This window comes from Salvelinus fontinalis, chromosome 39 (genome assembly GCF_029448725.1).
Source record: "Salvelinus fontinalis isolate EN_2023a chromosome 39, ASM2944872v1, whole genome shotgun sequence".
Taxonomy (NCBI): Eukaryota; Metazoa; Chordata; class Actinopteri; order Salmoniformes; family Salmonidae; genus Salvelinus; species Salvelinus fontinalis.
In genome coordinates, this window is record NC_074703.1 from 14735367 (window position 1) to 14751577 (window position 16211).

At 43.8% G+C, this 16211-nt stretch overlaps 1 protein-coding gene across 1 annotated transcript; it reads right to left on the reverse strand.

The window, feature by feature from the left end:
- Positions 1–1344: 1344 nt before the first annotated feature.
- On the reverse strand, positions 1345–2577 carry LOC129838674 (myogenic factor 6-like). The gene is made up of 3 exons (XM_055905803.1): positions 2054–2577; positions 1762–1855; positions 1345–1664 (listed from the first exon to the last, which is right to left on the reverse strand). Exons 1-3 carry the CDS (start codon positions 2564–2566, stop codon positions 1555–1557), a joined length of 717 nt encoding a protein of 238 aa, XP_055761778.1. The 5' UTR covers positions 2567–2577; the 3' UTR covers positions 1345–1554.
- Between the last annotated feature and the right edge of the window lie 13634 nt (positions 2578–16211).

Here is a 16211-nt window from a genome sequence, read left to right on the forward strand (position 1 = left end):
AAACAAGTAGACCTCCCCAAGTCAACATGTAGGAGAAAGAGATCATCATATCAAACATACATTCAGGGATCCCGTATAAACTATGTGTAAACGTTGTGCTAATGTGCATCAAACAAGTGATCATGAATTAGGACATAATAGCTGGCTGCACCGTTGCCTCCTGACCAAGTTTTCATGTCAAAGCATATCTGACTTTAGAGGTGGCAAAATAATAATAATAGTAAAATAATAATAATACTAATAGTAATAATATTTAATCATATATATTTTTTAAATACATTATTTTCCGACTGGCACCGACATTGCTAACTACTTTATGAGGGAAAATATACTTGCTACGACTGTGAAATGTGGTTGTCTCACCTAGCTATCCTAAGATGGACACACTAATTGTAATTCGCTCTGGAAAAGAGCGTCTGCTAAATGACTAAAACGTAAATGTAACGCTACTGAAGTGGACCAGGCTAGCTCTCTGCCAGCTGGAACAAAGAAAGGAGCCTAGGCTATTTCAGGTCTGGTTGGATTTTATGGTCTTCTAATACCCATGAATACTGGGGGAACTTGTGGCTGATGCTTGCATGTACAGTGTCATATCTCTATTCAAATTCCACATGATCAAGTGGGTTAGTGGGGTCATTAGGGATATCATCGGATATCATTATGAGACCTGAAAGGTATGGTTGCAAGTTTGTCACATAAAAACATAACATAATAAGAATGAAATGACCTGCAAAGAGGTTGAACACAGTATGACCTACCTTAAGTACCAATACAGATAAAGTAATCCTTCTAACCCCCCCCCCCCCCCCCTTAAAAGATTTAGATGCACTATTGTAAAGTGGCTGTTCCACTGGATATCATAAGGTGAATGCACCAATTTGTAAGTCGCTCTGGATAAGAGCGTCTGCTAAATGACTTAATGTAAATGTAAATGTAAATGAATCTATAGTATTTGGAGTGAGTCAAGTCTAATTAAAAAACTGGTACGACATAGGATAATTCAAAAATGAATACCTGAGGTATAGTGTACAAAATGTCATTTGTTTTTATATCAAAATGTGTAAAAACAAAAATTGCCTTAAAATACCTGACAAGTATTTTAAATAAATAATGAAGTGCTTAATTAGTGATGAACAAAACAAAACGCGTAGATACCTTGTAAGATACAATGCTTACAATTTATTTGTTGGTCAGTTCATATATAAATACTCAAATTCAACAATGAATCTCTTGAGGTTGTGTTTCTGCCCTTTATATGTAAAATAAATTAAGTTGTTAATATATTATAAAATATTTACAATTATCAAATGTCCATTTGGAAATAAAATATTATAGTTCCATTGTTGTCATACTTTAGAAAGAAAATATTGACCATTCATACAATTTAAAAGAAAACAGTGACTACAAAATGCCCGTTAATTTGTACAAATGAATATAAGTAAATGGAAACTAAAACATATGAATAAAGAAGTGAACATAATTTCGAAATAGACAATGGAAATATGAAATGCTGACGTCGCTTATTCAGGCTACAAAATTCCAATAAATCATGCATTATTTTTCTGAGACTTCTTCGTTGCAAGTCGGTTTCTCTTCACTTGAGATGCTGTCAACGATTGATGACAGGCGAAGAAGGCTGGTGGACGCTGAGGACTCCGTGAAACCTGAAATATAGAAATCAAATATATAAGATGTACAATCAGTTGATGAGTTGCAAAAGAGCAATTTAGATCTAATTTACTGTTCATAATTGGCACCAACCTTCTCTCTGATTCGTCATTGGTGCATTGGAATGATCAGCTGAGGTCTGCCAGTTTTGACAGTTCTTCTTCCAATGGTACTCCTTATTGGACGCCTTCATGTACACACACATGTATTAGCTTAAGTGTCTACTAACACACGTGTAATTATACAAAGTAGTAAGCCTACAAGCATAATGCACAGTAAGATATTTCTCATTATGGAAATGTTTCCTTTAAGTATAAAGCAAATGATTGTACGCATAAAGGGACATAAAAAATGCAGATGCAAATACTACTCAAATGAAGCTTACATGGTGTTCTTTCACGTTATAGTTATATGAGCCATTTTGGGGCGTTTTTTCTTGCTCATCCAGTGTATGCAACAGGTCCTGCAATTGCTCGATGTAGTTTATGGCGCTGCGTAAAATCTCCACTTTGGGCAGGCGCTGGTTCGGATTGGGCACGGTCTTTTTCTTCAACGCATCGAATGCTTCATTGATCTTCTTGAGCCGCCTTCTTTCCCTGAGAGTGGCCGCTTTGCGCCTGTCGGTCGGTGCAGACTTTCTTTTACAAACCTTACAAGCCCAGATGAGGCACTGTCCCTCGCAGTGTGGCTGAAGACCTGGGGGTGCGAGGACATGCTCCTCTCCGCTGCTGTCACATCCAGTCTCGGACGGATCCCCCCCAGGTGACAACGGGCTGTCATTCCCGTGGTACAAAGGGGACACCCCCGCCATGTCCAAGTGCTGCAATGGTCCATGATCTCCCTCGAGATAGCGCAGATCGTTGAAGAAATAAGTGTTGGTCTCAAAAAGGTCCACCATACTGTTGTACCCTCGCACGGCCTATGTTTTGACAGTGGGACACTGCATGGCATTTAAATAGCCCAGTGACACAAGTCACCAGGCTTATATATAGAATGTGAAACTCTATCCAGCGCTTAGCTGTCGCAGTGCATCAACCTTTTTTTCTCAATGGGGTTTTTACTACCAAGCGAGTTTGTGTAGAAAATAAATAAGCGTTAACACCTCTCAATGAAAGTAAAAACGTCACTTAAAACTTATGACAGGTGTTTTCAATATCTGTTTCACAGTGAAACGGTAACATTCTCAACCTACAAGATAACTGTCAATGTAATCTTCAGGCCCTCCCCAAGAAGTTGGCTCCCCTAAGTGGAACATATATTGGCCCTCAACTGACTTGCAAAGTTCCAAAAACATGTTCATACCTAATAATAATAAAGTATATTTGTTCTTGTTGACTAGTCCTATCAAAACCTTTCAACTTTTAAGCTCAATTCCCAATCTACTGTAGGCTGAAATTCTACAATATAGATTATGACATTTCAAAGAAACATATCCTAGACAGCGAGAATGGTTAAGTGCAGTTGTAACTTGTGGCATGTCCCATCATAAATAGATATGAATGTGCAGTCAAAATGACACATGTGGTATCTAGGTGGTATAAATAGATCTGTGACTCATTCATCTTAAATCCATAAAATAGATGAAAGCTTTTTCAGTGGTGCTATGTGGCCTTTGACATTTTTTTCTACGATCGGCAAAGTCTGCTTCTCAGCTGGTACTAGTGGTCGCTGAGGGCTCCTGTTTCTGCCTGGAGATATGGTATCCATGACATGTGCCAAGAAATTAGCCAAGTATATTTTTGTCACCCTTTTGGCCACTGTTTACCATTTATAGTCTCAGCGTTGGGGTTACCTGAACATTTATGAAACTATTATGTGCGTGTGTGTGCCGTGCATGTATGTGTGTGTGTGTGTGTGTGTGTGTGTGTGTGTGTGTGTGTGTGTGTGTGTGTGTGTGTGTGTGTGTGTGTGTGTGTGTGTGTGTGTGTGTGTGTGTGTGTGTGTGTGTGTGTGTGTGTGTGTGTGTGTGTGTGTGTGTGTGTGTGTGTGTGGGGGGGTCACTTAGAAATGTCCTTGTTTTTGAAAGAAAAGCACATTTTTTGTCCATTAAAATAACATCAAATTGATCAGAAATACAGTGTAGACATTGTTAATCTTGTAAATGAATGTTGTAGCTGGAAACGGCAGATTTTTTATGTAAAATCTACATAGGCGAAGAGAGGCCCATTATCAGCAACCATCACTCCTGTGATCCAATGGCACGTCGTGTTAGCTAATCCAAGTTCTTCTAAAAAGGCTAATTGATCATTAGAAAATCTGTTTGCAATTATGTTAACACAGCTGAAAACTGTTGCTCTGATTAAAGAAGCAATAAAACGGGCCTTCTTTAGACTAGTTGAGTATCTGGAGCATCAACATTTGGGGGTTCTGGCAGCTTCCTTAAATAGTAACCGCAAAAAACAAGTCTCAAGGTCAACAGCGAAGAGGCGACTCCGGGATGCTGGCCTTCTAGGCAGAGTTCCTCTGTCCAGTCTCTGTATTCTTCAAATCAAATCACATTTTATTGGTCACATACACATGGTTAGCAAATGTTATTTTGAGTGTAGCGAAATGCTTGTGCTTCTAGTTCCAACAGTACAGTAATATCTAACAAGTAATCTAACAATTCCCAACAACTACCTAATACACACAAATCCAACAAGTAATCTAACAATTCCCCAACAACTACCTAATACACACAAATCTAAAGGGGGAATGAGAATATGTACATATAAGTATATGGATGAGCGATGGCTGAGCGGCATAGGCAAGGTGCAGTAGATGGTATAAAATACAGTACAGTTGAAGTCGGAAGTTAATATACACTTAGGTTGGAGTCACTAAAACTTATTTTCAACCACTCCACACATTTCTTGTTAACAAACTATAGTTTTGGCAAGTCGGTTAGGACATTTACTTTGTGCATGACACAAGTAATTTTTCCAACAATTGTTTACAGACAGATTATTTCAGTTATAATTCACTGTATCACAATTCCAGAGGGTCAGAAGCTTACATACACTAAGTTGACTGTGCCTTTAAACAGCTTGAAAAATTCCAGAAAATTATGTCATGGATTCAGGAGCTTCTGATGGGCTAATTGACATAATTTGAGTCAATTGGAGGTGTACCTGTGGATATATTTCAAGGCCTACCTTCAAACTCAGTGCATATTTGCTTGACATCATGGGAAAATCAAAAGTTGAAGTTTAAAGAAGGCCAGTTTTATTGCTTCTTTAATCAGAACAACAGTTTTCAGCTGTGCTAACATAATTACAAAAGTTTCAAAATGATAAACTTGGATTAGCTAACACAATGTGCTATTGGATCACAGGAGTGATGGGCCTCTGTACGCCTATGTAGATATTCCATAGAAAATCTGCCGTTTCCAGCTACAATAGTCATTTACAACATGAACAATGTCTACACTGTATTTCTGATCAATTTGATGTTATGTTAATGGCAAAAAAATGTGCTTTTCTTTCAAAAACAAGGACATTTCTAAGTGACCCCAAACTTTTGATCGGTAGTGTATGTGTGTGTGTAATATCATACTCTATGATAAGCAGTGCATTGAGTACATTCCAGATCAGTGTGTACTATACTGTTGTGCAACCACACTTGGTTAAACCTTATGGATGTCACATGGATGTCACACTTTGTGCCTCGGCTCCAGTTACCTTGTTGTGGAAGCCTGAGAACTAGGGACTCCTTTCAAGTCAGAGTCTGGAATCCCTGTGTCAGTCAGTGAGACATCTCTCTGGCCCATGTCAAGTCATCTCTTCTAAACCCATTTGGATAAGATATCCCTGACGTAAATGACCCAAATTAAAGTTGATTTAAATTTCTATTGAAATATTGCCCATCAAATACACAATTTCTTCTACATATTGTATCCGTGACCTTTACCTTAGCATTCGGATAAATTTAGAGGAATGAAAGTTAACCCTGTTATAGACCAACCATCAATCCATGGCTCATCCACTACACTATTCTATTGTTCTACAGCTCTGTTCCAGCCTGTAAATGTACTCATCCCTCCCAGTAACTGACACGTTAGGGAGCGCTCCTAATCCTGCTGGGGTTTCGGGGTTCGTTGATCATTCCAACATCCTCCTGGGATCAGCAGCTGCCCATCCAGGACAATAGGCCGGTTGGTTCTGGCCTGTTCAATGGGACTATTCTACTGCAGTCAGGTCAGGCCTTCTTTCACACAACCCCAGGGAGTCTGAGCTGAAGGCCATGGTCAAGGAGAAGCTGCAGATCCACTTCACAATAGATGATAAGTATGTTTATAGGAGGAGAATGGATTGTGTGGATGAAATTAACTCAATTTCAGAGGTAGTGAAGATGTGAAAGTTAATTATGTAAATGAAGACGTGATACATTTCAACAGTAAGTAGTAGAGGAAGCGCTGTCGTCTCGATCACTGGATATACAGTATATGGTGAGCAGTTCATGACATGTATGCCCATTCCGTCTTGCTTACAAGGGTCTGGGGGAGCAGTCACATGTGGAAGCCAATATAGATTTGATTGGTTTCTTGCTGACAGATCACCAGAACATGTTGGTTCCTGGCTTGGACTTGAGGACAGTTTCTCTGCAGAGATAGACTGCACACAATAATACCAATTTGAAAACCCCATTTTGTAAAAGGGGAACGTACTTTTCAGCTGGGGCAAATTTGCTGATTCCACATAATTTCACGTCATTCATTTGACTGTTAATTACCATACAAATCATGATTTTACTTTTACCCATTTTTTCTCCCCAATTGGTAGTTAGTCTTGTCTCATCGTTGCAACTCCCCTACGGACTCAGGAGAGGCGAAGGTCGAGAGCCATGCATCCTCCGAAACACGACACTGCCAAGCCGCACTGTTTCTTGACACACTGCTCGCTTAACCCCGAACCCAGAAGCACCAATGTGTCGGAGGAAACGCAATACAGCTGGCGACCAAAGTCAGCGTGCCTGCGCCCGGCCTGCCACAAGGAGTCGCTAGAGCACGATGGGTCAAGGACAAGGACATCCCGGGCGGCCAAACCTTCCCCTAACCCGGCCGGACCAATTGTGCGCCGCCTCATGGGTCTCCCGGCTGCGGCCGGATGCAATATAGCCTGGGATAGAACCCAGGTCTGTAGTGACACATTGTCTTAGACCACTGCGCCACTTGGGAGGCCTTAATACAAGTTAAAACCTTCTTGGTTGAGTGAAACTGTGTGACATTTCCATTCTAGAAAAACAAAAAACAAATCACAATTCCCGCATCTAAAACACAAGTAGGAGTTTCAATCAACATGATGTTAGTTGAGCCAAGAGACTCTAGTATCCTTTATCAATGTACATACAAAGAATATAAACAAAGATCTCTTGTTGAGCTGGTTCCAGATAATTGGGTGAATAAAAACAGTGTTCAGACCCTGTAGATGACTTCACATTGACATTTGAGTCATTTAGCAAATGTTCTTATCCAGAACGACTTACAGTTAGTCCATTCATCTTAAGATAGATATGTGATATATCTAAGATATTGGTTCACACACTGTAGTATGCAAGTGCGGATAATGGGACACAGACCCGTTTCAGTGCTATAATGAAGGTCCAGTTAGTTGTGCAACAGTCATTTACATGTCCAGTGGCCTCCTGTCTGTATGTTCCTCAGGACGGAACAGATGTGGCTTGGTGGCTGGAGAGGACAGGAGGACACAGGGTTGGAGATACTTCACTAGCCTCCATAAAGGTCTGTATTCTCTCCATAGTCTCCTCTCATTGTCTATCGGAGACCAAATGGTGTCAGACAGAGTTCTCTGCTAGCTGATGATGATGGTGTAGATAGGGACTTGATCCTCTCAGGCCTGGCACTGTGGTGTCACCCCGGTGTCCTGCTCTCCCCAGGGCTACTGTGTATCCTGCAAATGCCCATAAATCGCCGCCAGTGTCAAGGGGGTGACGTTACAGCTGTCAGGGAGAATCACGGGATACCCTGCCAAGAAACCCAAAGCGCAGGGCGGGTCTAGCTTTCCTGGTGAAGGGGGACGGATACAGAGAGAAGTCGAGAGGGACTGCGGGAAGACCCAGAGAAGCAACAGGGGCAATCAAGTCAACAAATCTTCAGGAAAACAATGTGAAAAGGTTACAAAGCTGTGTTTTTGAACTGATGACATTGTGACATTTTAGGTGGTTTTGCTCCTGTAGTTCAACCTCAATCGGTCAACTGACTGTTTCTGGAGTAAAAATCCAATAACTGCCCTGTAACTGAGCATGGTGTTGTATCACTCGACGTAACAGAGATAATGTAGTTCAGAGTTGACTGTAGGTCAGTCGCTCCGGAGTGAAGTTTCCTCTAGGTACAGATCTAGGATCAACTACACCACCCCCAATCCTAACCTTAACCCATAGTGGGGTAAATGCAAAACTGACCCAAGATCAGTGTCTATGGGCAACGCCACCTTACTCCTGGTCTGTCAGTGTTTGGAGGTGTGATTTACTTGGCTTCAGGGCCCCTCTCTGACCTATGATAAACTTTAACCTACAGTACGGTGTGTTGTGTACAGGGAAATGCTCAACTCGCATGGCATTCAGAGACTCCATCTTCTTCAGAGGTTAATAATTGACCAGGTACATCGACAGGCCTCTTCCTCGACATGTCAGGAAAGCCCCCACTACATGCCCAGAGTACTGAGAGAGAATATCATATAACAGGAAAACATGACTGTTACTTAAGGGACGCACGCACTCACATTTTCACACTTTCTACAACGTGATTTGAAACTTTCAACCGTCAAGGCATGCTTCCCTTTCACCAGGTCACGTTACTGGAATATTCTAGTGTATTTGTTGAGCTGTTAACAGTAACCTCGTGCTGCTGTCCTCTTCTTCCTTATGCAACATGGTCAATAAGCCCAGTGTTAGACCTCACCAAAGACATGGAGGAGATTGCCTTACAGGAGGATATAAATACACATGACAATACCCAGAGCTGGGCCTGTTAGCACATTCCAGCTAATGTGGAAATTTACGAGAAATCTACTGAGAGCTCAACTAATGACTGAGGTGGGACGTTTACACTCGGCGTTGGTCCAATCTACTCTCTCTCTTTTTCTGCATTGGTCAAATCCGCTCTTTCTCGCTCTCCCTTCTCTCTCCCTTTCTCTCTCTGTATTAGCCCTACCCTCCCTTCCCACTCCCTCTCTCTTTATGTCCATGCTGGTCAGGGCATTAACAAGATGTTTCCACATAGTCTGTATGTTCTCTGAGTGTCAGTTAGTGAGAAGGAGAGATCCGGAGGGGTGCCTCATAAACAGGCCTGAAAATTAACATGAACTTTGGGGACTTCATCCCTCGCCAACCCCTGTCTCCCTGCTTGACCGGACCTCCTGGCTCAGACAGACTACACAATCATTGGGCTGTTTTAGAGGATGCCAGAACCCAGCATGACTGACACACCGTATATTACCCAGCAGTCTCACACGGTCACACCTGGGATTTGACTTAGCCAATGAGAGGTTAAGTAGCCTGGTCATGGACACGATGACAGTGCCTCACCTGGGGTCATGAACCTTTGGCCTCCAGGTCATCAGACACATCGGCTTGGTGACTAGGCTCGTTAATGTTTGGGAAAGAGGCCCCATCTCACAATGAGGATACAGTATGTAAACCAGGATGTGTGAGGTAGAAGTTAGATGCTATCATTTTTAAATACACCTTCTATCCTCTTTATCCATTGACCGTTTACAGTTTCCTAGTTTCATAATTCATATACATCGTCAATGGTATCACAAACCTGTCCCATGAGATATTGTCGTTAAAATACGTTGTCCTCACGTTGCCAGGGAAGACAGAAACCGGAGACACGTTGGTTGCAGCGCTTCACATTGACAGGTCATGTTTGTAGAAGTCCGTTCTCTCCTCTTCTAAATGGCCTCAAGCCCTGGATGTATTTCACCCCAGATAAAACCCCTGCCCCTCTGTCCCCCTAGGAGGCTCAGGAGGGGAACCAGTCCTCTCAGATACTGTCTGCACAGATACCAGGCTGCAGTTGTGTGGGGACTAGTCTTAAAGCCTAATGCTGGTTCTGAATGGAGGGGAATAGGCAGGATCAGGGTCTAACAGCTGCCCTGCTCAGCTCATAAGAGAGATTGGAGCCAGAGCTGGAGTACCGCCAGTCATCTCTGCTATCATTAAGGGCCTAAAGCACTACACAAACATGGGCTCTCCTCCCTGACCCAGCCCAGCTATGATGCAGCGTCCCCCAGGGACTCTCAGGGCTACTGCCCCGTCTGTGGCTACTGATGATAGCATCTCTTCCCAACAACAATCCTATGCCACGGTGCCTGGCTCCCTCAAACACAAACCCATGTCAAGTGTACTAGAAAGCGACAACAGTGGCCCAGCCAGCGACGCGGGGCCAGGGCACACTGTTTCTTAATGCAAAGCAAACAGACGGGTCTTCTCACTGGCGACCGTGGCAGCGCCGAGAGCTCTGGGTCATCATCGGGGGCTTGAGTTTCAAAGCAGAGGGGGAAATAATGATGCCATCTGCATTCTGCCGGGTGGACAAGGGGGATTCAGTTCAAAGAGCCCAGCGGCTGAAGTGCATCAATTAGCGAGGGAGAGAGGCTGGCGCAGGCTCCACACGCTGCTAGCTAACTCTCTATGACCTCACAATCACAGCATTACATTATGAGGCTGAATCATGAGAGTGTTGCAACCTGGCCACGGACCGATCATCACGGACCCACACAAACGGTGTGTTACTGACGGACTGGCTCATAGAGTTGTTCCCTGAAGATGGAGGCTAACAATAACAAGCAACAGAACAGAACAGGCTACTGGACGGAGGACGAGAGGAGGACATGTGTTACATGTCTTTTGACAATCCACATCACAGGTTATGTCTCCTTCGACAGTGTGGACAGGACTCAACAGCTTGTCACTTGACAGACAATACTGATTTAGTATGGACAAATCACATTCCTTGGGGATTAATTCTGTCCTCATTCAGCAGAGTGATGGATTGTGGGTGTTAGCCAGTGGCTTGTGTGTATCCAGACACGGTCACTCATGGGGACTTAGAGGGGGGTCATTGGGTGCTGGCCTTGACCCCCAGACGAGACAGAGGGGCAAAACGTTAACCCCCTACCCCCACCCTGGCCTCTCTTACAGTTGAGACGATATGTGTAAAACACATAAAACTAATATATGTCATGAACAGTACTGAGAAAGTTTTAAAACAAAGGGCATCAGCAGAGCACTTTAATGAGACTTGGGTGCTTTGTCGCAGTGTGCTTCAATGTAAACGGCTGTAAATGATCTGGTGAGACATTGCTATCATTAATATCACTCTGCCGGGGGGAATGATGATGTAGCCAGCGATAAGACCGAAATAAATCCAATCACCAGAGAACGTGTGACGGTCGCCATAGCAACCACCGAGACAATGGCCCCCAATATTAGTTTTTCTAGAAGTCAGTAACCCAGTATACCGTTTTGGTTACAATGAAAATCAGCCCTAATGTAGGCATGGGATATAAAGCAACAACAGGCTTTGTAGAATAAACTCACAGGCTCCAAGAGAAACTAATAGGATATTGACAAATGTCAGTGTTAGAGACTGAGTAGAGGGCTACCGCTGTCTTGTGTAATTGGTTATATCGGGTCCATGTCATTAAAACAACAGCTACTAGGGCAATGAGGCTTTAGTTGAATGGATGCTAGAATATGATAGCCATAAAGCCCCTGTTGGTAAAGAACAAAGTCATGTCTCCTAAAGCAGTGTTAGAAGTCTTTGAAACAGAAAACCCTTTTTTTATATTTTCACTCAGGGAACTCCATTCAGGGTACACCACTCAGGGTACACCACTCAGGGTACTCCATTCAGGGTACTCCATTCAGGGTACACCACTCAGGGTACTCCATTCAGGGTACTCCATTCAGGGTACACCACTCAGGGTACTCCATTCAGGGTACACCACTCAGGGTACACCACTCAGGGTACTCCACTCAGGATACTCCACTCAGGATACTCCACTCAGGATACTCCATTCAGGGTACACCACTCAGGGTACTCCATTCAGGGTACACCATTCAGGGTACACCACTCAGGGTACTCCATTCAGGGTACACCACTCAGGGTACTCCATTCAATGTACACCACTCAGGGTACTCCATTCAGGGTACACCACTCAGGGTACTCCATTCATTTTGAGTCGACTAGCTTCTACAGTGTCCCAAAGGCAAACTAAGCATTCTGGCTTTGAAGATTACATCTTTTAGTTGGACCAAATTCTCTTCTTAATCATTTTTTCAATTCGGATTTTGAGCCTCCATTACCAAAATATAAAATGGTGTGAAGCATGACATGATGATCAAACGAGGAAGTTAATTATTCACTTTTACCATGATTTATAGATTTATTTGTCTCTCTGTGACATGTGACCAGTTCCCAATAGGTGGGTTAGCTGACAACGTCACAAAAACAATGCACACGCCTCAATGGGACAGAAGTCAGCGTGTTGTTATGATTCTAGATGGCCAGACTGCTAGCAACAATGACAAAAAACTGCCATGTGGGGAATTGTAAGTGGCTAGTCTCAGCTATTTTCAGGTGTTTTGACTGATTTCATGTCAATGCTAATATGGCAAAAATGTGCTAGCTATACGTATAACCAACAACTGTAATGATGTGTTTGAGAGACAAGTACTCATTGTGCATTTGTATTTATGTTTTCAATAAACATTGGAGACTTAATATACAGTTTACATGCTGTCAACATTCTAAGCCAACCCCATCTGTTTTGCCCTATAGTTGCGCTGCTTGTGCACACCAACTCGTCTATAAGTATAAATGACCCTGCACTAAGATGTTCATCCCTCTAAATCCCTGTCTAAAAAGTCTGGTATGTGGGTCTGCTCTACCTTGTGATGGCTATAAATGTAATCTGAGTTATAATTGATCCATATAATGGTGATAAATGGCTAAGTGCTGAAGCCCAGCCCATCCAGATGTGTGGTCCACCAATAGTAGGAGTATCCCTGGATTCCCACATTTGACACTCACATGAATTACGCTCAACAGGTTGCTCTGGAAGGGCCTAGGGAGCCAACCTGCGTGATCTAACTTTACTGTCCAAACACAGGACGTGGTAATTGGGTATTGATGATGGCGTGGCGAGTGAGTGAGTGAGGGGAGTGTGTGTATGTATGTGTGTGCAGGCTTGCATGTGTGTGCTTGCCTGCGCTGGCGGTGTGTCCGTCTGTCCATCCGTCCGTCCATCTGTCTGACCGCGTGTGTGTCTGTGGGAGGTATGCTGTGCTGTAGCCAGGGCCAACTGCAGCAGGCATGGTAGGCATTCCTCCCTGATGGTGAATGTTGTTGTTGGCAGACAGGTCCTCCTGGATGGTGAGTGTTGTCGTTGACATACAGGTTCTCCACGTGCTGCAGGAAGGACCTCTTGTAAACAAGTCTGAAAACAAACAAGATGAGGATAGGATGGATCAGCTATCCCATCTCTTAGCTGTCCTAGAGACACACACACACATACACACACAAACACACTGCACCATCACACCCGCATTCCACTCATCCTGGATGTCACCCCCACCTGTTTTAATACTGTAAAAGCTCTAGTGTTACTGTGGTGGATGTTATTAGATATAGTGTTACATATGTGTGTATAATTTAAGTGTAGGAGGGTGTGTAGGAAAATGGACGGCAAGGAATTACATGGACAGGTGATAATAGGACTGCCATGATAGTGAATACTGGGACTGGGTCTAGTACAGGGTGCAGAGGAGAGACAATGGAAAAGCCTCATTCTCAGCACGTTCACAACTCTTTTATTATTTTGTTCTTCCACCGAAGCAGTCGTCTATCGAACGGAAATTCACACATGAAGATACTTAAGTGTGTTTTAATGTTGTTTAGCAATGTAGCAGAAATCTTCAAAAAATCTGATTCAGACCCCAGCACTCCTCCAAGAATATCCCTTGCCGCTGAGCTAACAGAAGAAAGTCACCGCCAGTACTCTGCAGAGATAAAATCAATACACGAGAACAGAGAGTATCTTTTTACAGCAGCTTCACAGAGGATCCCCAGCGGTGGCTAAAGGTGATGGCTGTCCTTAATGACTTAATCCCAGGTTCAGTCTCTCTGGCCGTGGCCCTGCTGGCCCTGGATCTCTGTGTTTTCTCTCTCTGAGCCCAATGCTGACCTCACTGTTTGGTTTCCAGGGCCCGTGGGGCTTCGGCGGGGCCTTACTGCAGGGCGTGCTGAAATGCTGACGTGCAGGCCCTGGATCCACGGGGGAGCGCCGGCCCGGCTCCTGTTACCGGTGGGTTTAGTCAGGCTCCGCTGATTTATGTGTGGAACGGTAGCGAGGGGAGAGCAACGATTCTGGAATCAGAACATTGCCTACTACCCCCCCCCCCCCCCTTCTCCGCTCCCCTGTCAATGGATTTCACAATTTTCACAGAGCACACTGACAGACACACATTCATACACACACACACAAGCAAAACACGCACGTATGCACTTTCAAGAACTTCTCAGGGAGGTGACCGTGTCTCTTGAACACCCTGGCATTACATGTTGGACCTCGGGTAAGATGCTTATCTGGCATCACATCATGTCAAAATACAACAACACACATCACCAAAACATGAGACCACATGCCAATGAAATACTATTATGGTCCACTTTTGGGGCATGGGATGCTTGGTTGCACTATTGGTCTGATACCTCCTGCCAGTATGTGGCAACCAATGGCTGTGTTTCTTAGCATCTGTAACAGCATTGTCAGGAATGTGACACCTAGTCACAGGACCCCTGCAAACTTCAGATGTGAATCTTTCTTTAAAGTATGATGAACATCACAAATGTTACTTTACTTTGCTGGGGTGTGTTCATCTAAAATCACAGTTACTATAATAGACTGCAACATAGATGCACAGAGGCTTTATTGAGGCAGGTATCTGAGTGATAATGAAAAAATGGGGGGGAGGGGGGGGTATTAGGAAGGTGTTCCTAATGCTTGGTATACTCAGTGTATTTTCATATGAGACCACACAACAGGATCCTGGGTGTGTGGCAGGTCGTTTGTAAAGCCAGCGCTTGTTGTAGCTGACATTTGCATGGGTGGTGCTGCAGTTCATTTGTTGTTTCACACTGTTTAGCATTGATGGGGTGGAGGACCACCACTCAGGCTCTAGGCTGACCCTCAGTGCTCGGGGCAGGGAGACAGGTGGAGCGCCCCCCCCCCCACACACACACCACACTTCCAGCCTGGGAGGCCATCCAGAGACCTCCAGCAGACTACCCTGTCGAGGTGGATTAGGCAAAGATCGCAACAACTCAGAGTTACGAGGGACAACAGCATGCAACAAGCCTGTGCCGTAATAACTTACTTGTTTTGTATATGAATATTTACCTTATTCTAAGAGGGGCAAAATCTGAATAAGCAAAAGTTTTGATGGTAACTTGGACATTAGCTTCAATGTAGGTGGTTTTAGCATCTTACTGCTAACAGAGACATTAGGGCGCTGCTCACCCCTGTGGTGAAGGTTGAACCACAGACACCTAGCATAAACAATGCCTAACCTGGGCTGTGTTTTATCCCCATGCCCACCCACAGTTTACAACAGTGGGGGCGCTGAAACCGTAGTGCGAGCTAGGGTCCATCTGTAGCCACTCTCGCTAACTCGCTAATCAGCGTGCCCAGTCATCACAGGCCCTGGCTCCAACACACTGGGAAGAACCTCCTCCCTGGCTCCAACCGAATTATCAAAACACAAACCCGGTAACGTTAAGCTATGAATATACATCGCTTTAATAGTGCATCAACATACTGCCAGTGCCAGCGATGAAAGACAACACTCCTCTGTCTGTGTGAGTTAATTTTCTGGGTTCAGACGTTGTTTTTATGAGACAGAGCTAAAGAGATTTGTAGCACCGTGGTCAGTTGACATTCTTAGTGAGTGAGGAGTTAATTTGGGGGGAATGCTTGTGTTTTAGTCATCTCTTCACGGTTCTCACATGAAGAAGTAATGAGGGTCAGGGAGAGGATAAGACATAGGAGGGATTGGAGCGGTCTGGAGTGCCCCTGTTGTGCTCTCAGTTCGGACACACTGACGCCCCAGACAGACTGCTTGTATATCACTGTTTTGGGCCTACGCCTTTCAGAGAAACACCACAGAGGAATGTGCATCTCCACACTGGAAATATGTAGTCTGTAAATGAATGGCCATTTAAATATTTTTTATTGTCAAATACATCAGATAATTGTATCGTTGCCAATTCTATCTTCAGGTCTTGAGTTACGTTTTCTAAAAAGAGGTGATTATGGTTTAAGATCTTAAGATTCCTGTGGAGTGAATTCGTGATTCTTCAAAAATGCATAAAATTATAATATTACCTAATTTCATGGCTAGTCAATCATTGTACTTTTATTCCAAGTGACCCATCACTTATACGTGCGTCACAACAAACAGATTTAAAGAGGGTTGGGTAGATGTCGTTATTGAACGGAGACCCTGTGATGTCATCTCACCGTGTGGACCCCAGGGGA

What these genes read in the sequence shown, in the direction of transcription:
- LOC129838674 (XM_055905803.1), bottom strand. Translation starts at nt 2,566, where the DNA reads ATGGTGGACCTTTTTGAGACCAACACTTATTTCTTCAACGATCTGCGC. An exon ending in ATAACGTGAAAGAACACCAT is followed by an intron (nt 1,856 to 2,053) that starts GTAAGCTTCATT and finishes GTGTACATGAAG; the next exon opens with GCGTCCAATAAGGAGTACCA. An exon ending in AATGACGAATCAGAGAGAAG is followed by an intron (nt 1,665 to 1,761) that starts GTTGGTGCCAAT and finishes TCTATATTTCAG; the next exon opens with GTTTCACGGAGTCCTCAGCG.